We start from the raw sequence: 24973 nt of genomic DNA on the forward strand, positions 1-24973 counted from the left end.
GGTCTCCCACGTGGGCACACATTCCCATGGACTTGGACCACTCTCCAGTGCTTCCTCAGGACAAAAGCAGAGAGCTGCATCTGACGTGGCACAGCAAGGACATGAACCCATACCCTTGTGCGATGCCAGTGCTGCAACGCAGATTAGCCTGTCTGCACCACCACCTCAAAACTTTTTTTTGGGAATCAACAATTTGTTTGCCTTAATAGCTCAGGGACCAAGATAAATCAAAACGTGAGGATAAATGACAAGCATGACAAGGCTTCCTTGTCCCTCTCGGCTATCTGTACGTTTCCACTATGGGAATCTCTCTAGAAGAAATGGGGAAATGGAGTCAGTATTAGCACTGCTTTAATTTGGATCTAGGAATCTTGAGAGAAGCTCAAGATTCATGTCTGTTTTGGTGTAAAAACTTAAAAGTACCCACACTTCGTAAGGTCTGTTAAACAGTATAAAACTTCAAATCTGTGCCCAAACCTGAATGATATAAGACACACTCTTGTGTTCCCAAGGAAAGGAACACCTATGGGTAGTGAATGGTGCATGGTTAAAAGGAAGCCTCAAGACAAGCCTGAAGATGTGTCACGCTATCTGTATGGGAACAGACTGAAAGGTTTATCTTTAATCTCATGCAAATTTTGGGCACGAATCAAGATAGAGCTAACACAACCAGAGACATCAGTGAGCCAAGAACAGCATTCACGGGATAAAAATGTTCTCAAGTCAGAGTAAACTTGAACGGGACCGTTAATTTGTAATAGAGGTAAAGAGAGGTTATTTCATCTAGAGAAAAACACAAGACCAGGTTTATTTCATACAATGTTATTCACACATTTTTCATTTTCTAATTTATACATAATATACAAAGAAGTGAAGATAACATTTCATATGAGCCAGTAAGAGCCAGGACTTAGACAAACTGGTCCAGAAAGAATCCATATCAAAAGCAGACACTCAGTAAAGCCTAGGTGATTCTGCCCAATTCAGTTTTTATTCTGGAACAGATTTGATCAAAATTTCATGCCGATTTACTGAAACGTGTTGGGGTAGGCACTAAAAATAGCAGACCATATAATTTCTCTAAGAACAGATACTTCCTGGAATAGGCCTAGAAGTCTTGGGAAGACTGAGCTGTCAGCATTGGGCTCCATGGGGACATCAGGCCCCCAAGAGCAGGGCTCAGGTTCCCGGTGCTGACATTCCCCAGGACTTGACATTTCCTAAATGTGCAATAATAACCAACTATGCCAGCAGAGGGTGAGGATGACAACCAGCAATGCAACTGTGCAGATGCAGGAAGTCATCAGCAATCGCCAAGGACAGCTTTGACCCTGAGACCACGAGCTGACACTGGGAACGGAAGTTCAACACGGGGCCATGACACTGTGACGCTGGCAGAGCAAGGCAGGATGGGAAATAACAGCTTGTGGGGGAGGGAAGCCTTGCTACTTTAGCAGGGCAGGCTAATAACCAGAGCGATTATGTCACACATCTAACAGTCGAATTTAACGGCCTCACCAAGGAATGCTGGGTTAGAAAAGTAGAGTAACTCAACAATAAACATGAAAAAGTATGCCTGGCACCCCAAACTTTATGGTATTTTTAGGTTCATAGTAAGACCGGCTAAGTGTTAAAATCTTTATCTTCAACACTTTGCTCAGAAGACATACGGTCTTCTGCAGACTTCTAGTAAAAACTTCCTTCCATGTTCAACTGACAGAGGTTGCATGTTCATTTCAGTTTCCAGCTCTAAACATAAGGTCAACATAAATGTTTATACAAAATACTGACTTCAACAAAATACAAAGCACTTTCTTTATCTTTCAGAAACTGAATATACAAAGCAAGTTTTTTTCCAAAATATTTTCATAGGCAAAGGATTAAAAACGATTTTAATTATACACATATGGTCACAATTTTGCCTTAAAAAGATTGTTGGGAAATGTACATAAGGCCGCTTGTAAATGTACATCATGTTACCGTTATAATGTCTTATGTCCAGAGAAAAAAACGTTATCATACAGATTTGCTCTTACTTGGGAGTAGGCTATTCAAAAATACAGTACTCTTCTGTACAAAGAAAAAAGTCACATCACATTTAATAAGATGGAAAAAGCATTGGCCTCCATGGTAACCAAGCATCTCAGTCCAATACTTTCTACTATGCACAATACCCTGACGTCAGTTGAAAATGATCCAAATCCTAGCAGGTCCATATTAACAGAGTCAACAACTGTTATAAAACAAAATGTCTCTCACAATAAAAACAAAGCTGGTTCATACTTCTGAAACCATATAAAGATAAAAAATTTTTAAAAAATCACTCTTGATTTGGAGAAATAAATTTACATTATACAGCACTACATTGCCAGGTCAAAGAGGGCAGGGACATAAATGTACACTAAGATGCAAATGTTTTCCAAAGAGATAAAACAAATTCCATTTACAGGATGAAGGTTTACAAATGTACACCTGTACAACCAAGGGAAGTGTCACTACTAAATTAGCAAGGCTTTTTATAATAAACATTGAAACAAGATTTGCTTTCAAAGTGTAAACTTACATCTATTGCTACACACACAATGCATATATTTATAGGAAGCAAAAAAAGCTATCTGAATATGTAATCATGCTTAAATGCCGAGCTATCAAAATTACTTTTCAATGGCCCCTTTCCACCTCTATCTGATTCCTACTTTCTGCATCTACTATGAAAAAGCAAAAAAATGCTCAACACATCTCTGTAATTCTATAAGCAAAACAAAACACAAATTTCCACTCTTTCATTTGCAAACCAAACTGAAAAGTTAATGAGACTTAACTTTTCATTTAGTGCACATTTCAAATGGATGAAAGTGTCATCATGATTTTTCTTTCTAAGTCTTACAACAATTACATATTTAAGTATATACAATACTTTTGTACATTGCCAGACACACTTTAGGGCAGTATTTGTATTAAAACCGCATCCACTGTAAATAATAAATTCATTCATCTCAAATTATTTTATTCTTATTTCACTTTTGAGTTTTAATTTGCATGATAGTTTGTGAATTACCAAAATACAACTTAACTTTCTTTTTAAAACATTAATAATATTTATGCAGTTGATTGTTATGTTATAAAAGGCATCACGCAAAGAAAAGAAAAGAACTATAATCCTATATACATCTCTATAAACCAGTTGTGCTATGGGGTTATAGACCTACCAGACTGCAAGCCAGTTTATTAAAAGAATACTGTACTTTTTCCTTTAAAAACTATTTTTTTGTGACTTTACAAGGTAAAAATTTACAAAATATCTGACAGCTTTTTTTTTTTTTTGATACAGTTACATCATATACAGGCATTCTGTGCTTTGCCAGCAATTCAATCTGATAGGTCTCCACTTAGGGCTGAATGTAATTCATAATTCATCACCCCACCCCCAAATATACACAAGAACCTTAAAAAATTTACAAATGGATGAAAGAAGTCAATAAATAGTTTTGAATTAAAAAAAATTTGAAGATTCATAGCTGAGTTGTGTTTTGATAATTCACAAAAGAAATGTTTCACATGGTTAAGTTATCTTCTTTCTCTTTTCCTTTACAGCATTCCATTTGGTGGCCCTCCAATGGGCCCTAGATCCGGGCTGTTTTTCAAGTAGTACTTCTCCAACTTGGCCAGTATATGTTTCCCATACGTGTATTTGCGCAATGTAGTGATGTGAGGTCGAATCTGAAACATAAATTAAGTGTTTAGTAAACATGTTATTTTAGTTACTGATTTCTTAAAAAGTGTTCCCAAATCTAGATAACTTAGAGAAATAATTGTAATTTAAAATTTCAACATCTATTTTTTTGTATAAGCAGTTATGATCAACTCAGAGTTTCAAAACATATACTGGGTAACTGCCCAAGGAACACACATACTGCTCTTCCTAAACGCTGTCACACGCAAACAGAGGGACTCAAACAGAGCAGGAAAGCATCAATAACAATCTATTACTTTCTTCATAAAAACCTTATCATTTTCTTTCCATCCAGATTGGTAAAGTTTTAAGAAATAATAATTCATTGGCACTGAAGACGTATGATGAAAGAGGCATTCTTCTCATATCACTGGATAGATGTATAAACTTTTCCAAGATTTCAAGTAATTAACTGAACTGGAGCAAGTATGCAAAGAAGGCAATACGAAGAGTAAAGAATGTTCAAATGCGGAACTGGCATTGTGGTGCTGTGGGTTAGGCTGCTGTTCTTCACACTGGCATCCTACATTAGAGTGTCAGCTCGAGTTTCAGCTGTTTCACTTCCCAACAAGATCCTATGGTCATTCGGGGAGTAAACCAGAAGATGGAAGATTTTTGTTCTCTTTGTCTTCCAAATAAATAATTTAAAAAATAATAAAAAAAAAAAACCCTTTGAAATAGTCCAAATGCCACCAAAGAAACTCTGGCTAAAGTAATGCTGGTGTTAACAGACACTTCACAGCAAGCAGCAGTCCTAAGATCTTTCTATATGAGGAGTGGTTCAAAGAAGTTAATGTGGCTTGCTCCATGAAAACATTAGGAAAGATCTGGAGTATTCAAGTATTATCTCTTTCAGTGCTCTTTAAGTTTTTCTTTGTTAAGTGCTGATTTCTTTAAGTATCAAATTCTAGAAGGGATGGCACAGAAAACAGCTTGAAGGGAAAGTATTTGAAGTGACTATCACCTGAAAACACAAACACATCACTTCAAGACAAAAGTCTCTTCAGAAAATGCATTAGTTTTGTGGGAGAATGGCTACATTTTAGCATTGATGTTCTACCCATGTATGTGGCAATTACAGAACTACTAGGTCTACGATAAGAGAAGGAAAAACATGGCTAAACTAACTGGAAAAGAAATGAGAAACAAATATGACTTCAACAGATGAATGTAAAAAAATCATGCCAACATCTGCAGACTTAAATTCTCCTCTACTTAATGAGAGTAACACCTGGGGAAGGCAACAAGCGCCTGAAGCTTCACAGACTGAATTTTCTATTTACATTCAATACACGGTATTACCTTGTGCATGATTATCTTTCTCTGAGCAGGTTCAGCCATATCGATCATCTTCTGAACCACGTAGTTGGCATACTGGTCCTTCATCATGGTGTATAAGGCACTGTGAGGACCATCATTCTGGCAGCAAACCTCATCAATCAGCAAAGCCCTCTCAGCGCGAGAGGCATGAGTGACACACTTTTCAACTACATTGCTAAAATTTAAAAAGTTAAAAGTTATAAATTACACACAGAGAACTGTAGGGATGTTCTACAGAATCTGCTTCAAACATAAAAGCAGTGTGGTGACTCAACATCCCATATGGGCGTCAGTTTTAGTCCCAGCTGCCACCTTTCTGATCCGGCTCTCCTTGCTTGTAGATTGAGAAAGCAGTGGAGAATGGCTCAAATGCTTGGGGGCTATCCGCTTGGGAGACCCAGAGGAAGCTTCTAGCTCCTGGCTTCAGAGTAGCTCAGTTCTGGCTGTTGTAGCCATTTGGGGAGTACAGTGGATGGAAGAGCTCTCTCTCCCTCTTTCTGTAAATCTGACTTCCAAATTAAAATAAATAAATCTTAAAAACAAACAAGCAAACGTAAAAGCTGTCAACACCATCTTAATATTTTCTTGTACTAAGCTACTTTTTAAAAAACAGAAACCCGAATAACAGAAACTCCACATTTTGACACCTATACTTCAATTACAGGCTTTTTAAAAGTAAGCTGAGTAATTGATAAGGTCTGAGGATTCTAAGAGTATGTACTAAATAATGTGCATTTTATCACTGCTCCTGGAGACAATTTTCTAAATACAGATTTCAAAAACATGGGCAGGAGTGGCATGATGCAGCAAGTGAAGCCACCACTTGGGAGCCCCCCATCCACACCTGGACTGATGCCCACTCTGCTTCTGAACCAGCTTCTTGCTGTAGGGCACTGACGTAGACGCTGGCTCAAATACCTCCATCCCTGCCACCCACTGGGAAAACCTAGGAGGAGCTTCTGGATATTGGCTTCAGCCTGGCCCGCTGTGCTTGTTCTGAGCAATTCGGGAGAACACTGTGTTTAGAGGACTTTTCTTTCTCGCTGTTGCCTTGCCTTTGAAAGAAATTAACTGAAAAAACAACTACTAAAGCACTATCCTTAAAAAGCAGTACAAACCAATGCTGGTAGCTTTTAAAAAACAAAAGTGATGTTATCTATGTTCATCTTTAATAAAACCAAAAAAAGACTTACACTTCAGTGCTTTATCCTATATGAGATTTCTGCACGTAAAGAGCTGAGAAATGATACGTGTTATTAGAATGTACTTCAGTACCTGGCAAATTTGTGTTGACTCAAGGCTAAGACCTTCCCCCTGATTTCAGAAACAATTTTGCTCTTGTCTTCAGGTCGGCCATGTTCCAGTACATGCTGAATGACATAATTGCCATATTGGTCCTAAGGACATAGTTAGAAATCAACTTCTGTAAATCATTCTTTTAAGAGTAACTGATGTTTTTTAAGAGTTTAAAAATTCAGTAGTATTGTGAAGTGAATGCAAAACAAGCATTTGTTTCTACAATGTGTTTAAGACTTATTTATTACTACTAATAAATGACATTGTTGAAAGCTATTTCAGACTATGAGATCTGTACCTGTACCAACTGCTCTGTGTGTTGGTGGAGTTCCTCTAAGATAGGCAAGGTCTGCTCTGCAGTGCAATGTTCAAGGATGCGCTGAATGACTCGGCAGCCGTAAGGATGAGTTGACAGCACAAATACCTGAAACAAAGAAGTAAAACTCTCCAACATTTTCTGAAACAGGCAGACTTAGGACGACAAGCTGAATTAGCTTAAAACAGAAGGGTGAAAAGTTCACATTTACTCTGGCTGTCACTGAGTCAGCAGACTAGGTAGCAGGAGAAGGGATCGACAGGAACCAAACCTCAAGATTAGAGCAGTAAAGGGGGTGGATGGATGTAGGCTGAGCTAAGACATTTAGCATTGAAACAAACAGCAATAAAATATGATGCAGCAGGCACTAACTGCTGTTTAAACAAAAAACTTTTTGTATAGCTTTTTCCCGCCTTCCAGGAAATCAGGGAAATACAGTTCAGTTTGTAATTTCAGTAACTCAGATACCTTACCTCTTATATATGATTAAAACTTATTTTTTTACGCCATCCTCCCACCCCAAGAAGCAATCTCCCAATGCTATGGAAAAGGCAGAAATTCACAAACATTCTGTTTTGCCTCATATTTTCGTAAGCAAATGTTGGGTACAGTGACCAAAGAAAAATGTGTTGACACTTAAAATTCTAAAATGCACTTTGCTAACAAATTAGAAGCACCCCCCAAATGTCTTACTTGTCCTTTGAAAGCATCAATAATAAACTGCAGAGACTGCGGCTGAACACACTCGATGCATTTTTGTACAACATGGTTTCCGTTCTGATCCTTCACACACTTGAGCACATGACCATCCAGCTCTTTGACCATTTCACTCTGGAAGAGAAGATCCCGTGCAAACAATTACTACTTCAAACAACAAACTAAAAGAAAAAACTGCTACAGGACCCAAGTATACTCCAAAATATTATTTTCTGTTCTGTAGTTTTTGTTTGTTTGTTTTAACCAGTTGAAAGTTTAAAATTTTCCTCTCTGAAATATAATTGTCAAAAGGAACCAAAGGCGAGAATTATAAAAACATACATGGGTTATGCCAATCATGTGTTGGAATACTAATAACCTAGTGGATGTGTCATTAACTACATTTTCCACCAACCTTTCTCAGGTGGCACATAATGAAACTGAGAATGCTACACTTCTGCCTCACTCAGCACCACCTCTCCTCAAGAAATCACATTAATGCTCTTATAAAGATGGATTAAACCATAAAGTAAAATATGCAAAAGAATCCAAGGAATATACCATTTTTCAATAACTGTTTACCTATGGTTTACTCCCAATACTTTTAAATTTTCAAATATCAAAGAGACATTTAAAATATCCGGCCATCTATATCAGTTTTAAGATGTGAGGCAGAGCCCCAAGTATTTTGGATTGTTGATTTTCTTCTTGTGAAAAACCTCGGATTAGTCCCACACTCAGGGACTTCTCAAAGCACTTCCTCACAAATTTATAGTGCTGTTAATTAATGAATATGCATAGCCATCTATTCATGCATTACTGTTTTTGTTTCTAAAACTATTATACAAATTAAATCCTATTCTTCCCCAAATTACCATTATCCTTTAAGATATATTTATTTCCTTTACTTACTTTGTTTTCACTGTAATATACGAACCACATTTATATGCAGTGTTTTTTAGTTCATAAGAGCTCCTTCAGGTAGTACTGTTTTATAATATTTATGTAAACACCTGGTGAATCAGCATTTATCCTCACCTCTTACTTTCAAATGCTCTCCTTTATTTCAAATGATTTTATAAATTAATTTTTACTAGGAGAAAAGTCACACGAGTACAGGATTGAAATTTTATCAATTCTTTACAAATGTAAAATATTTAGACTTCCCATCAAGGACACACATTTCTTGCTTTATTTTAAGTGATATGTTTTCTTTAAGAATTGTAAATCTTGTTAATAGGCTCTAAGATTATTTTCTGAGTATTTATTTATTAAAAACTGTAACTGTATATATATATACTATAAGTATTTAACTGGCATATGAGTTATAATAGAAATATTAGACATAATTCAAATAAACACTGGAAACTGAATAGTAAAATGTGTTCTGACATAAGAGAAAACCAAAATAAGCCTTTGATATTAAAAATGTTTGTGATTTGGTTTGACACAATACTGCATACTTAAATACCTTCATTCAAAATAAAAAGATGTTGAAAGAAATGGACAGGAAAGATAAAAGACCTGCTCTGTAACTTACAATTAATAATGTGCTATTTAGATAAATTTAAGAAAAATTTTAATCTAGTTCTGGAAATATTAAATCATTTCACCTCAATATTATTACAAGATAAAGTAGAAGTCATATCTCAAAAATTAAATGAAATAATACAAAAATTTTGCCTTAACTTACAATTACCTGCTGGTCAGAAGAAATAGATTCTAAGGCCTTCTGAATAACACGGCAGCCATACATCTGCAGGGCCAGGGGCAGAACATGACCACGAATACGAGTAGCCAAGGCTAATTTTTGATCCAAACTCCCAAACTAACAGAAAAGAGAAGGGTCATAAAATCACTTTGTTGAACTTGAGTAAGACACTACATCCTACTGAATCTATGTGTACAATATCCCATCTGGCAATTATGCAGGGAGTAAGCATTAAGACAGATCCAGAGTTGATTACGATAATATTAATACTTTCCCCATGATTCATTATCTTGACATTATTAATCATTTTTATTTATTTGAAAGACAGCAAGTAAGCAAGAGACAAAGGAATCCTCCAGTTGCTTGTTTATTCCCCAAATGTCTGTTAACAGCTGTGGCTGGCCCAGGCTGAGGCCAAAAGCCTGGAGTGCAATCTGTTTCCCAGCAACATGACAAGGTCCTGATCACCTCAGTCATTATCTGCTGCCCCCTAGAGTGTGCATGAGCAGGAATTCAGCATTACAAGACCCCAACACAGGCATTCCGACTTGGGATGAAGCAGCCCCAAGTGATACCTTAACCACCACACCAAATGCCATCTCCCCTTAAAGTAAACATCTTTGCTAGTTATTTCTAACAAAACCATTTATCTTTATCACACATTAACTTCTAAGACATACACTCAGACTACTAAACTCCTTTGACCCAGGTAATTCTCAAACTATACTTAGATACAACTGAAGAGCCTGTTTAGTCAGGCTAAAACATAAACATATTTACAGACTAAAAACTACCTCAACAGCTAACTTATAAATAAAACAATTTCTAGGCAGAACACTCTTAACTTGTTTGTTATTAGTACGTTATTTCTTTCTACAACCAAATAATTATTCTATCACTAAGTGTATATATCCATCCCATACTGAGGGACACTCGGTTATTTCTACTGTTTAGGCTATTTTGAGAAAGCGTGCAACAGTGAGTGGTGCTTCAGTTTTTAAAGTTTAAAGTTCTTTCGGTTCTACGTCTGAAGTGTGTGACTACAAAATTGGTTCTGCAGTGGACACACCATTTCCGTAGCAATCTGTGTGGCTTTTAATTTTTTTCTACATACTCACATCTGTTACTTCCCAAACTTTACAGTCTTGCAGGTGTAGAGTGGTATCTCCCTGTGGTCTGGCTTTGTGTTTCCTTCATGACTAAGAAGGCTGGGCATCTTTTTCTGGATTACTGTATTCTGTTTGATGAATGTCTACCTAATACGCCCTCTTCAGTCGGGTTGTCCTCATATTGCTGACTCCTTAGTGAGTTCTTTAAATACTCTGGATATAAAAAACTTAGCAGATATGTGACATGCAAATGTTCTCATCCAGGCTTATTTATATTTTTATGGGAAAATGACTGTTACCCAATTTTCAGGATTTCTTAACAATGTATACGTAACCAGACACATATCCAAAAATCCATGCTTACCTCAAAAAATTTCTGTATAACATAGTTGCCAAAAACATCTGTCATTAATTGATATGCTGCCTGTAGAATTTCATTAAATACCATTTGTCGCTCAGCTGGAGTAGCTCTCTCTAGTTTTTGCTGTATAAACCTAGATGGGAAAAAAAATTAGAGGCCATAACATAACCTGCAAACAAGATCTGCAAAAAATGCATTTTTTGCTTAAGAAATATCATCCTCATGTATATACACAAAATAATTCCAGAAATATGAATTAGGTATCTAATTTGTAGCATAAAGGACAAGTTATATGAAGCATTTGCTTCTAACAACTTAAACCAACTACTAGCTAGATGGACAAAAAAGTAAAAACCTGGACATAAAAATGTTTACTTAAACTAGTTGTGCTATATTATACTGAATAAAAAAAGAAAATTACAAGGATTTTGCTGGCTAATCATCTGTTTTTATAACATACAGTGTTTCTGAATGTTTATAGAACTTCAGAAATCTCTAGAAATAAAATTCAAACAAATGAATCATTAACCTTGCCATTTTAAGTGATGCAAGGTTTATTTAAGAACTTTCAATAAAAAGAAAATAAAATTTGGATACAACTACTTAATGTAAAACTTTAAGGAAAAAACACTCAAATTTAATAAATTCTATCGCCTTTCAAAGACCAGGCTTTGGAGTACTCATCCTATTTTACACACAAGTTGAAAAATGCGAATGCAGTTAAGTTAAATCCAATCAAGAAAAAGACAGCTTTTTTAAAAAAAGGAATACGAAGAAGAATATAGCATGAACCATAACTACCTAGAACCATGCTGGTCTTGTGAAAACTCAACGATATGGCCAATCAAGTCTCTAAGTTGAAGGTTAGGGAAGCGGTTGTTCCGGAAATCTTCCAGCAATCTGCTGCGACCCGAAGGCATGATGTCAGACCTGTTATACCGGAGCCGAGAAGCAGGAAACAGCTGGCTGCTGGAGCTGAAGAGACTAGAAGTGCTTGAAGCACTTCGGTATTTTGCTTCTGCCCCAGGTGCTGCAGAGATATATCGACCACTACCATTGGTCAGTCCTCCTATAATAAAGCAGCTTGGTTAGCAGCGCTTCTCACAGTCATTCCTCAATTAAAGTGCCTTACACTGTAAACTTCATAAAGAAATATTCTCTCTAGGATTTTGTTTGTTATGACAGGAAATTAAAACTGGAAAGGAAAATCTTGCACCTACATATAACACGTAGCTTTATGAAAAATCAGACTAGGGAAACTTAAGAAAAATTTATCTGTATTTTTTCAGCTCAGCTTAAAATGCAATTATGATACATTCATAGTAATACCAGAATACTAAAACCACCAACAAACTCTTAGTTCCATTTATAAGCAAGTAATTAAATAGCTAGCAAACTAATCCCCTGATATGATCTGACTATCATCTGCACTGTTAATGGCACATCACTGAGTATTAAATTAATAATTTTGGGAGATATATTAAAATTACATTAAATCATAATACTTCTACATAGAAATAAACCATTTCTTTGTTAATGCATTGATTTGTGTCTACATTTTTAAAAATTCACATTTTGATACAATAAATGTAGGTAATACACTATTTCAAAAAACTTGCCATAAAGTATTATTATGTTGCAGACAAGAAACAGAAATAAATAGCAGTTACTATTTTTACAGTCTTAATTATTTAAGACAAAGTCTTTCTAATTTATGTCTCACTCCAACAAGAAAATTAAGAGGCAATACTAGAAACAAAAAAAGTGCATGCAGAAAAAATCATTTTTATTACAAATATTATTTAAGTACTTGACAGTGTCCTTTTAAAAAAGAAAAATGTACAAACAATTATAAAATACAGATTTAACAGCTCAGCAAAACAAGAGCTACCATTAACTTCATATTATTAATTACCAACTCTATATAGCACAGTGCTACCAAAACAATCTAGGCCCTAAGATGGAGATGATCCCAAGGACACACTGTCAGCGCAAAGTAACACAGGGGCACCAAAGGCCAAAAAGAATGACAACAACAGGAAGTAAAGAATTTTAACCCTCGAGGGTGAATGGGCTCAGTGCACTCCTCTTTATGCTATTATTCCAGCTTCATTTTTCCCTCATTGAATTTTTCACTCTACATAATATGCATTTATTTGAATCCTCAATCCTTTCTAAAATTTACATGCCATCAAATCACATAGAGAAACGTGCTATCTTATCAGGGGTCTAGACCAATGCTGATGTTGAGCAGGTGCAAAGTACTTAAAAATGACAACCAGAGGCCATGAATATTTTACCTAGATTCAGTTTTAGATTATCTTGTTTAAAAAAAGGATGTCTTCTATACAGCAAAATCAGTAACATCAAAATCTTGGTTCCACTTCTGTTACTTATCTTAGCGTTGATGCACGAAATACTCAAAATGTCAGCCCTGTTTTAATTCTACTGTCAACGGCAATCCTTTCAACCCCCAGCAGTGTTTTGTTGTTTCATAGATGATTTACAACAACTCCTTGCCCATTAGACTCTAATGGTACAATATGGATGACTTCTACAACTACCATTTACCAACTACTAAGAACTGGGCATCTCAGCATATCTCGCTTTGCCACTGGATTTTTTTCTAGTAATTTGCTTTCTGTGGGGTGAGTTTGTTTATTCTTCCCATTTCTTTTTATGCATATTATCACCTATAGCTTTTACAAGTTCTTTGGCTATCACTTTATGGTAAAAACCTTCTAGAGTAGCATCCTCCTAGAGAACACTCTCCAATGTCTTTATGTCATCATTTCAGATGCACGTCTCATGCAAATTCCTTACAGTGTTAACTGCTTTTCCCTACTTTTTATTATCTCTGTACCATTGCTTATCCATGCTTCAAACTTTAGGCTTAACTTGAACCTCACAAAACTTTCAACAAATTCAATACACACTTCTCCCATGAAATGACCAAACTAACTCTATATGCTATTTTCCTAGCACCTTACCAAATATTCAACAAAAATTTCTCCCACAACTATGTGCTCCCTTGATTCTAGTCTACTTAACTTCTACTACACTCCTAAATCATCTATTGAAAACTGACAATGCTGAAATCTTTTTAATTCATACATCTTCATACATACAAAAGGGTTAAGTATTCTGTTTCTAAAACTAAAAGCAATTTTACTTAAGACAGAGTAGCTTTTTCCCCTTACAAATCAATTAAATGGGCATTGAAACTCCACATACATCATGCCTGCATTCTTCCCAAATATCTGTGATGCATCCAATATGGGATGCTTAACTGGATAATGGGTTCCATATCAACCAGCTCCTCCCTACACTACAGTCCCTTATCTGCAGAAAAGGTGCAACACAACTGGCAATGTTTGAATAAAGTGGACTGATTTAAAAATAGTATTATACTGGCATTGATTTATGACAATTGTGGTTATATGAAATATCCTTTCATTTTCAGGAAACACACACTCATGTATATATGAATAAATTTCATAACACCAAGAGTATCAGAAAAGAATGTGTGTGTAGTAAGGGAGAAAGACAATGTTAAACAAATGTGGTAAAATTAAAGCATTTGGACAATCTGGGTGAAGGGCAATCTGAGGAAAACAAACAAACAAACTACTATTCGGCATTTTTTTCTATAAGCCTGCAGAAATCCCAAAATTAAAAACACACAAATAGTTCATCCATATTGATGCTTCCACTGTTGGTACTATAACCAAACATGTTCAAAGACAGTTAACAGTTCCTTCTAGTTCAGAATTTGGACCCCAAAGCCATTCATCATTTCTTAAGCACTACAGAACCACGTGAGATAAAGGTCCAAAAGGGAAGCCACATGAAGCTAACCAGAAACCAAGAGTCTCAGGGCAGACTTTATCACAAAACACTGTGCTGTCTTTTCAATGCTTTTCTGCGGCATTTTAAAATTCAGACATGACAACTTAATAAAAGCAAACATATTTTTCCAGAAATAATATTTTCTTTACAAATTGTCACTAATTTGAGAAAACTATTATTTCAGAATCCTTCTCTATTAGCTATTCTAAGTTAAAGTGTTCTTTAAAAATATTTAGGCAAACGTAATGGAGAAAGGTATTTGGCAATGGAGATCAACACAAAACAAATCCGACTGTTGTTATTTTTATTATTTTCCACCCCCTGGTGTTTGGAACAGCCGCTCCTTGATCTATCAGGTAGGTATAGTCTTTTTAAAAAACGCAGATTTCTGAATTACTCTCTGAACAGTTTTTATTTCAAAATATTTACCTGAATGCTATTCTAAGGCTAGGAACTAAGACACTGACATAAGAATCAGGATTGGGCCCGGCAGCGTGGCCTAGCTGCTAAAGTCCTCGCCTTGAAAACACTGGGATCCCATATGGGCGCCGGTTCTAATCCCGGCAGTTCCACTTTCCATCCAGCTTGTGGCCTGGGAAAGCAGTCAAGGTCAGCTCAAAACCTTGGAACTCTGCACCCGTGTGGGAGACCTGGAGGAAGTTCCTGGCTCCTGACTCTGGATCAGCGCAGCAGCAGCCATTGCAGTCACTCGGGGAGTGAACCATTGGATGGAAGATCTTCCTCTCTGTCTCTCCTCCTCTCTATATATCTGACTTTGTAATAAAAATAATAAATAAATGTTTTTAAAAAAATCAGGATTAAAAAGGTCTTCATTTTATAAAATAACAATGACACAGGCCAAGTAGCAGGGAAAAGTTTAAAATGAGGACAGGGTATTTTATAACATTATCTTTAGTTACTTCTAGCCACAAAAAGGCCTAAGTGGTATTTGTACCTTGTATGTTTTTTATTCCCTGCCACTGATCACTTTTCATGAGAATCATTCGGAACTCAGAGTAGACTGCTCACAGTCTGGCTTTGTTACTACAGTCATCTGCCTGTTACTGTGCTTTGGAGGAAGATTTGAAAATTGACAAAGACTTCCTGAGCAGTACTTTATTATGCACACGAGCCATTTGGGGAATTTGCTATACTTCAGGCTGATGCCGAATGCTAGCTTTGAGAAGTCTATGGCACACAGCAATTACTGTGTGGCAAAACTGGTAACATCTGTATCTGTGCCCTAACCTAACCCAATCTACTACATACACACTAAGATGACTTTGTTACTTTGTGATATACAGTAACTTTATAGAACACTGTATCACATTCTGATAGGCAAATTCTTCATAAAATATGGTACTGTCTTCAGCTGCATCCTCCAAAGTCACTTACAAATAGTTTTATGCACTTGTGAGAGTTTCTATCCTCAATATACATACTAAACTAACTGAGCTACCGCTGGCTGAGTTACAGCATCAGAGTATCTCTTGGTATACCTGTGAACGCATTACTTGAAAATACTATCTTTGCAACACAACCGAGTTAAAACCAGAACGGGCTCCAATTCAATGCCTAGTGTCCTTTTAAAAAGAGAAAACGTGGACACAGAAACACACAGGCAACACCATGTGATCATGGACACTGAGACTCAGAAGGATGAGTTTTTAAGCCAAGGAGCAGTAAGAATTGTCAGCAATCGCTAGTAGCTGGGAAGAGGCACACAGGAACTGTGCTCTAGAGCCTTCACAACATGGCACTGCCTACAGCCGATTTCAGGCTAGAGCTTCCAAACTGGGAAAGAAGTCTATTGTTTCAAGCCACCATATACTGATTTGTCACAGTAACCTCAGAAAACTGACACAACTGTCATGCTTTCTAAAAGCATGAAATATTTATCATGATATGTTTAAACACACAGTACATGTACACAAATGGTAAATGAAGGACAGTGAGACAAAATATTACAATTCATTAAAGTGTAAGGAAGATAATACAAAAACGAATCAAAGGTTGTTGTTCATAAGAATGCTAGTTTTTGTACATATTCACTGCACTGAAAACAGAACTCTCTGCTCTTCTAAACCGGCCAGTATGTGTATTACTACTATACTACAGTGCTGCTCTCAAGAGTGCTACCACCTTGGTAACTCTTCAGACATACGTTGCCATTATACTTGTGATTCAAGAGGACCAGAGAAGCTAAATAACTTCATTCAAGGATGGTTAACTGATATTAGGTAACATTTCACTATTATGTCTGGGGCCTGGGGCGATGGCGCAGTGGTTAAGGTCCTCGCCTTGCACACCCGGGATCCCATATGGCTGTCAGTTCTAATCCCGGCAGCCCCGCTTCCTATCCAGCTCTCTGTCTCTCCCCTCTGTATATCCCCCTTTCCAATAAAAATAAAATCAATTTAAAAAAAAAGAAAGAAAAAGGTCTAGATAATGTTTCTTTAAAAAAAAAAAAGTAAATCTCACTATTATGTCTGATAAGTTTTCTTAAAACTTTCAGTAATCTGATATATTTTATGCAGAATATTTAATGCTATGTGCAAGACTAAAATTTGGGGCATAAATTCCATTAATGCTTTTCTAATTATTATTAGTGACTACATATTTATCGTATAAAAACACATTTTATTAAGTGAAAGGGTCAAGGCTACAAAAAGAGTTTAAAAAGCAAAGTAAGTGGGTCTGTGCAATGGCTCAATTAGCTACTCTTCCCCGCAACTGTCAGCATTCCATACCAGCACGAGCTTGTGTCCAGGGAAAGCAGCAGAGGAAGGCCCAGAGCCTTGGAACTATGCACCTGTTGGGAGACCTAAAGGAGGCTCCTGGCCCTGGCTGTTGCAGCCATCTGAAAAGTGATCCAACAGATGGAGATCTTTTTTTCTGTCTCTCCCCTCTATAAAATCTACTTTTCCAATAAAAATTAATAAGTCTTAAAGAAACAGGCAAAAAAAAAGGCAAAGTGAGCATAGTTCAAACTATTCTACTATCATTTTAAAGGGCTAATATCCAAAGCATAAACATGGCAAGTACGTAAATTTTATGATTATATTCAGGCAAACAACCTTAGATACAAATCATAAACCAAGTCCCACAATATAAAATGAAATAAATCTGTTGTGTCTATTTTAAAGTCAGCTAATGAAACTTTACCTTTCAGACTAACAGTAAGCAGCAGGGAGAGCTTCTGTCAGCTGCTTAGCGTGTAGGCCAAACTCTTTTCCTACCTCAATTCCTCTTCCAAATTTGATCTGCAAGGTCAGCACTGTGGCATACTCGGTTAAACCGCTGCCATGTCCTGATCCCTGTGCCTGTGTGGGAGAGCGGGAGTGAGCTCATGGCTTCAGAGTGGCCCGCACCCGCTGCTGCAGGAACTGGGGGCACATGATCTCCCCGTAACTCTACAAATCCTTACAAACAAAACCAGAGCTGTGTTTCCCCGAAATATTGCTGCTGAGATTTCAGGACAGTTTGCCTTTCCAGATTCAGGTGAAGAAAATCTACATGACTAAAAAGGGTTTATAAAATCTTAAAAGATTCACTAAAAAATGATGGATAGTGGTTGGGTAACTTCATAATTGGTAGGAAAAATGCTGAATGGGAAGTACTGTAGTACCTAACCCAGAAAAATCTTTTTTAAGTATTAGGTCCGGAGTGGGAGTCTAGTGGCTAAATTCCTCACTTTGCATGCACTGGGACCCCATATGGGTGCTGGTTTGTGTCCCAGATGCTCTACTTTTCATCCAGCTCCCTGCTTGTGGTCTGGGAAGGCAGTGGAGGATGGTCCAAGGTCTTGGGACCCCGCACCTGCGTGAGAGACCTGGAAGAAGATCCTACCTCCTGGCTTCAGATTTGCTCAACACTTTGTCTCTCCTTCTCTCTTTAAATCTGACTTTCCAATAAAAAAGAATCTTAAAAAAAAAAAAACCTATTACATATATATGTAAAACTGTCAGAACTGATCTTAATATTTCCTTTTAACAGTGTAATATATTACACATTCCTAGCCTAACATTGTGAAACATTCCCAAATCCTCCAAATTTTATATATGAACTCAAGTGACAGGTATAGGTTACTCCATATGTATTTCTATATGAATTTTACTTGAAAGAGTTACAGAAAAGAGAAACAGACATCTTTCATCTTGCTGATTCACTCCCTAAATGGCTGCAACAGCCAGAGCTATCTGAAGCTGGGAGCCAGGAGATTCTTCCAGACAGCCCAATGGGCCCCAGGCTTTGGGCTATCCTCCACTGGTTTCCCAGGCCTGAGGCATGAATTGGAACGGATGTTGTGCAGCTGTGACATGAGCTAGTGCTCAGATGGGATGCTGGCATTGAAGACAGAGGATTAGGTTACATATATTTAAAACAATTTTCAGTCCCATCCCCAAGTTACCTCATAATTGTAAATATTCCAATATCTGAAAAAAACCCAAAGCTGGGACATCTCTGATATCCAAGAATTTTAGAAAATGAATATTAGAGAATATACTCATGCAAAACAATGTTTTAAAATAGCAATCTGCATCGGATTCACATCACTTTGAAAAAGCAAAAATCACCTGTGACTAAGAATAGGTTCAAGAACGAAATTTGACAAAGCAAAAGCACTTGAATTCATTCATACATTTACAGATTTGAATATGAGTTAAACCTGTCGATAAACACCTGGGTTCTTTCAGTTCTAATAAAAGTCAGTGTGTGGGCCCGGCGCGGTGGCACAGTGGTTAAAGTCCTCGCCTTGCCTGCCCGGGATCCCACATGGGTGTCGGTTCTAATCCTGGCAGCCCCGCTTCCCATCCAGCTCCCTGCCTGTGGCCTTGGGAAAGCAGTTGAGGACGGCCCAGAGCTTTGGGTCCCTGCACCCACGTGGGAGACCCAGTAAGAGGCTCCTGGCTTCGGATTGGTTCAGCTCCAGCCATTGGGCCGCCTGGGGAGTGAATCATCGGACAGAAAATCTTCCTGTCTCTCCTCTCTGTATATCTGCCTTTCCAATAAAAATAAACCTTTAAGAAAAAATACCTGCAGTAAGGATAATAAAAAAAAGTCAGTGTGTAGTACACTTGGCACCAAAAAATGAAGAAGATAGTAATCACTGCTTTTATAGGATGGAATTACTTTTTAAAAAGTGCTACAAGGCCATGCATTGCTGTTTTTATTTGCAAGCTTGCTTGATATTGACAATATTTTCTTTCCAGTCAGGCGGAGTCTGGTGTAAGAGTATTCAATATTGGTGTTTCTCTACCTGGCTTTGGTATTAAGGTGATATTAGCTTCACAGAGTTTGGAAGGATTGCCTCTCTTTCTATTGCTTGAAAAAGCTTGTGTAGGATTGGGGTAAGTTCCTCTTGAAACGTTTGGTAGAATTCAGCAGTGAAGCCATCTGGTGCAGGACTTTTCTTGCTTGGGTGGGCTTTAATTACTGTTTTAATCTCAGTGCAGATTATTGGTCTATCTAGAGGGTTTCTTGATTCAAGTTTCGTGGATTGTATGTGTCCAAAAACCTATCCATCTCCTCTAAGTTTTATGATTTGTTTGCATATAGTTGCTTGTAATACTTCCTGATGATTATCTGTATTTCTGAGGTATCTGCTGTTGTATCTCCTTTCTTGTCTCTGATGCTATTGATGTAGATTTTCTCCCTCCTTTTTTTGATTAGTTGGGCTAGTGGGGAGTCAATTTTGTTGATTTTCTCAAAGAACAGCTCTTAGATTCATTGACCTCACGTATAGTTCTCTTGGTCTCTATTTGGTTTATTTCCACCCTTATTTTGATGATTTCATTTTTCCTACTAATCTTGTGATTGCTTTCCTGTTGCTTTTCTAGTTCCTTCAGCTGTAATGTTAGCTGGTTTACTTGATGCTCTTCTAGTTTCTTTATATAAGCACTGATTGAAATGAACTTTCCTCTTAGCACCACCTTGATTGTTTCCCATAAGTTTTGATATGTTGTGTTGATGCCTTCATTTGTTTCAAGCAATTTTTTAACTTCTCCTTTGATTTCCTCTCTAATCCATTACTGATTAACATGATTCAGTCTCCATGTGTTTACCAGTCTTCCTGGGTGTTGTGACTTCTTGGTCTCTAGCTTCACTCCTTGATGGTCTTAGAAGATGCATGCTATGATCCGACTTAATTAAATTTGCTGAGGCTTGCTTTGTGGCCTATGGACATGGTCAATTCTGGGGTAGGTTCCATGAACTGATGAAAAAAAGTGTATTCTCTGTCTGTAGGATGAAAGGTTCGATAGATGTCAACTAACTCCATTTACTCTAGAGTTTGGATGAGATTTGTTGTTTCTTTGCTTAGTTTCTGGTTGTTTTTTTTTTTTTTCTGTCCAGTGATGTTAATGGGGTATTAAGGTCTCCCACTCTGATAGAATTGGAGTCTATTTCTTCTTTTAAACTTGTTAATATTTGTTTCAGGTAGCTAGAAGCTTTGGCATTTGGCGCATATACATTTATTATGCTGGTTTCTTCTTGCTGAATGGTACCATGATCATTATGTGGCATTCTCTCTCATCTCTTTTGATGCTCTTCACATCAAAGTCTGTGTCATCCGATACAAGAATGGCTACACCTGCACGTTTTTTCTTACCATTTGCTTGGAATATATTTTTCCATCCTTCACTTTCCTCTGATCTTTGTTAGTGAGATGTGTCTCCTATAAGCAGCAGATAGTGGGGTTTTGTTTTTTAATCCAGTCCTCTAATCTACAGAGTTTGATGAGTTTAGTTAATCAGATAAAGGAGCAATTTGGTCCTGTCATTTTAGCGGTGTGTTCTTCTAGGACTGAATCTTCTATTAGCCTTTTTAGTGGATGTTCTCCACATTTGCCTTTGTCTTTGGTAGCTGCTATTTACTTTTTTCTTTCAGGGGGACATTCTTGAAAATCATTTATAGGGCGGGTTTAGATGAGACAAATTCTTGAAGTTTTTCTTTATTATGGATGAATTTCATTTAATTTTCAAAGACAAAGGAGAGCTTAGCAGGACATGTTATTCTGGGCTGAAAATTTTTCTCTTTTAGAATCTGGAATGTCACTCCATTCTCTTCTGGCCTCTAGAGTTTCCTCTGAGAGATCAGTTGTGAGTTTGATTGGGGTTCCTTTATATGTCACTCGATTTTTTTCACGTGCACATTTAAGGATTTTTTTGTTCAACTGAAAACAGCTTGATTATCATGTGTTGTGGTGAAATTCGTTTTTGATCAACTCTGTTAGGAGTTCTGTGGCCCTTCTGTATACTGTTTTCCAATTCTTTCCCCAGATTAGGGAAATATTTTACTTATTATTTCATTGAATACACCTTTAATCCTAACTTCTCTTTCTAAACCTTCTGGAACTCCCATTAATCTAATGTTGGGCCTTTTAATCATATTTTTAAATTCTTGGATACTTTTTTATCTTCCATAACTTCAATAATCTGATCCATACTGTTGCTTATTTGATTGCTTTTATGGCTGTATTCCATGTGCTTTTTTTTTCTTTTAGTTTTGTTTATTCCAAATATTCCTTTTCTCTTGTCAAATTCATCACACTGGCTCATGGAATACACGGTGGCATCATTTTCCCCAAGAGACTTTGGTGTTTCCTTTTTATCACTCATGTGTTGGTTACTCAGTGGCGTGTTTTTTTCATGGTGCTATAATTTGTTGATGTTGTTGTGGCTGTTCTAACTTATACCAGTTGTTGACTTGGTTTCATGGCTTCTCAATTATGTAAATGTACAGTGATGGAGTACTGGGGTCTATCATCTATAGATGTGGGGGAATAATAGAAAACATGCATCCTGGCATTCGGATGAAGGATGGATTTCCAATGAAACTGTTGGACGTGTGTAGACAATGGGATGCTGGACTATATGACACTGTCTATACCAACGTCACTGTACACTTCAATAAGAGACTGATGGAACAGAATTATGATTCCTTATGAAGGACTACACTATTGTAGTAAAACAGGGAAAATCTGTCAGGGGGTGGGAGTTTGGTGGGTAATCCCAGCCTATACGAAATTATACCAAAACTTAAAATAAAAATACATTAAAAAAAGAGTAATCAATATTGGGTGAATGAAGGGAGAAGTAGATTTAGATCACACATATGTACAGTCTAAACAGGAAGCAAATAAAACTAGAAGAAATAAAAAAACAGCAATTAGTCTCAGAAATTATACAAAGAATTTGGTATTTATACCTGTTTTGAGATGTCATATAAAGAAGCCATATCTGATCAGCTTTAATGTAGAAATTAGTGATAAAATAATTTAACAAACATCTCAAGTGAAAACATTTAATTTGTATCATGGCTCAATTGTAAACAAGTAAAAAAAAAAACCACAGTGTGAATCAAGGTATCGATACTCAATCTCATTTTTATAAGCCTCAGCAGGGTAAATTATGTTTTACTACAATTTTATGAAGAGAATAAAAGCATTCTTTCAAATAGAATGGTATCTAGAATAGTTGAAATAGAGTTTGGTTCAAAACTTTTGTTCTGCCTTTTACTAATTCTACGACAGTAAATCAGTCAACTTGAGAATGAAATCTGTGTGTGCATGTGGTGCCAAATTCACCTCTAGTGATATTCCTGCTTATCTGAATATACTGGCTCAAGTTTTGGCCCTCACTCTATTCTACTAGTCTATTTGTTTACCTATGTGTCACTATTACAATTTCAGCTACTGGGTCTAGCGCAATACTGTGGTGGTTAAAGTCCTCGCCTTGAACCTGCTGGGATCCCACATGGGTGCTAGTTCTAATCCCAGCGGCCCCGTTTCCCATTCGGATTCCTAGCTGTGGCCTGGTAAAGCAGTCGAGGAAGGCCCAAAGCTTTGGGATCTTGCACCCGCATGGGAGACCTGGAAAAAGCTCCTGGCTTCAGACTGGCACAGCACTGGCTGTTGCGCTCACTTGGGGAGTGAATCATCGGACGGAAGATCTTCCTCTCTGTCTCTCCTCCTCTCTGTATATCTGACTTTAAAAATTAGTCTGTCAATTTCTCTTATGAGACAATGTTAAGCAAAGAAACTTGGTATCTATAACGCTGAAGGCAACCAGTCAGTATACACTGTGTGCCCTTTCTTCCACTCCAGTCATTTTAATTTCTGTCACTGTTTCACGGCTTAAGGTGTAAAACTTGCTCCTCTTTGAATGGATAATGCCTATGTATGCCGGAAGTAAACTGTTCCATGTGAAAACATTGTCTATACAGAAGATATACTTTTTCAGAGTTATCTCATGATGCTGCTTTAATGTTCAAAATAATTTGGCTGAAGCTCCAATTATCCTGAGACAAGTTTGCCTGTATTTCTTAAAAATTTTTTTTTAAGTTTTATTCTATTTTAATGTTGTTTACATAGTTGACAAGAATGCAGGGCACGAGATCCATCTAATGGAGTGGTGAGGGTCTCAGCATGGGAGAAGATGGGTGGGGCAAATGGTTGCAATTATCCTTTTCTTCCCCATTCTCTCTGAGGTGGGGCAACTTGCCTGTATTTCAGAAGATAATGTTTTGATTTAGTGCAATGACATAAATTTCGACTTAATTATTGGTATATTGATAAAACATTTTAAATAGTCTACCCAGCTCAGAACTACAAATTATTTTAGTAACTCCTAAGAAAAAACATCAACTAAACCTATATATACCCAAGTATCACATTTTAAAAAAAAGCCTCACATAATGAAACCAAACACCATATAACCATGTATCTTGAACACAAAAATGCTAAATTAAGGGGCTGGCACCATGGCATTTCATATGAGTGCCGGTTCATGTTCTGGCTGCTCCATTTCCAACCTAGCTCCCTGTCTATGCCCTACAAAAAGCTGTAGAGAATGCTCAAGTCCTTGGCCCCTGCACTCATGATAGACAGTGGGAGGGAGCTCCTGGCTCCAGGCTTCAGACTGGTTTGGTCACTGTGGACATTTGGGGAGTGAACAGGCAAATGAAAGACCTGTCTCTCTCCTTCTCTCTGTAATTCTGCCTTTCTTAATTTTAAAAAGTTAAAAATTTTCCATGTTGTTAGAAATAGGCTTGAAGTCTTAGGAGTTTGAGGACAATATACTCAAGGGATTTGGAGATTTGGAAACCCAAAAGAGGGAAAAATTAATTGAGAAATTGAAACCCAAATATGAAGCAAAGGTAGGTGCTATGAAGAAAAAACGGAAGAAAAACTTCCAATTTACAAAATATACATTAAGAAAAAAAAAAGCAAACAAAAAAACAAGCCAGCCTTCTCTAGTTTTTACCTCTCATCCTACAAGCTCTTCTTCAAAAATTTAAAATTATAATGGCAAGTAGAGAAAAAAGGATAAAACAAATACGCACTAAGGAGATGATGGGAAAACAAAATGAATGGTTCACAAAACACCGAGCGGCCCTAATATTACAACTCCAAAAGCAGGCAGCACACTGGAAGAAAAAGTGCTATGCAAATGGCATCACCTCTTTCTATCTGGTGTTTCTTCACTGGAACAATCCTTTTTGGTGCTAAAAAAAAAAAAAGTGTAGTCTTTAACTGCTGAACAGTTAAGGCCAGCAGAATCTCCACAATCATTCTAACAAG

General features: G+C 37.0%; 1 protein-coding gene across 22 annotated transcripts in view; it reads right to left on the bottom strand.

Annotated features, from left to right (window-relative positions):
* Positions 1-810: 810 nt before the first annotated feature.
* Positions 811-24973, bottom strand: part of PUM2 (pumilio RNA binding family member 2) — a 77799-nt gene continuing 53636 nt past the window's right edge. For 12 of the 22 annotated variants that reach the window (XM_040992887.1, XM_040992886.1, XM_040992891.1 and 9 more), the window contains 8 exons: positions 11344-11611; positions 10546-10675; positions 9061-9189; positions 7359-7496; positions 6648-6773; positions 6329-6450; positions 5036-5228; positions 811-3720 (listed from right to left, as the gene is read on the bottom strand). In XM_040992887.1, coding sequence (XP_040848821.1) covers positions 3589-3720; positions 5036-5228; positions 6329-6450; positions 6648-6773; positions 7359-7496; positions 9061-9189; positions 10546-10675; positions 11344-11611 — 1238 coding nt within the window. In that variant the 3' untranslated portion in view covers positions 811-3588. Of the gene's footprint in view, positions 3721-5035; positions 5229-6328; positions 6451-6647; positions 6774-7358; positions 7497-9054; positions 9190-10545; positions 10676-11343; positions 11612-24973 lie in introns of all 22 variants that reach the window. The other 10 variants (XM_040992889.1, XM_040992885.1, XM_040992882.1 and 7 more) reach the window with 1 other exon arrangement.

The sequence above is a fragment of the Ochotona curzoniae genome, unplaced genomic scaffold (assembly GCF_017591425.1).
Source record: "Ochotona curzoniae isolate NIBS_2020 unplaced genomic scaffold, NIBS_Ocur_1.0 contig_883, whole genome shotgun sequence".
Taxonomy (NCBI): domain Eukaryota; kingdom Metazoa; phylum Chordata; class Mammalia; order Lagomorpha; family Ochotonidae; genus Ochotona; species Ochotona curzoniae.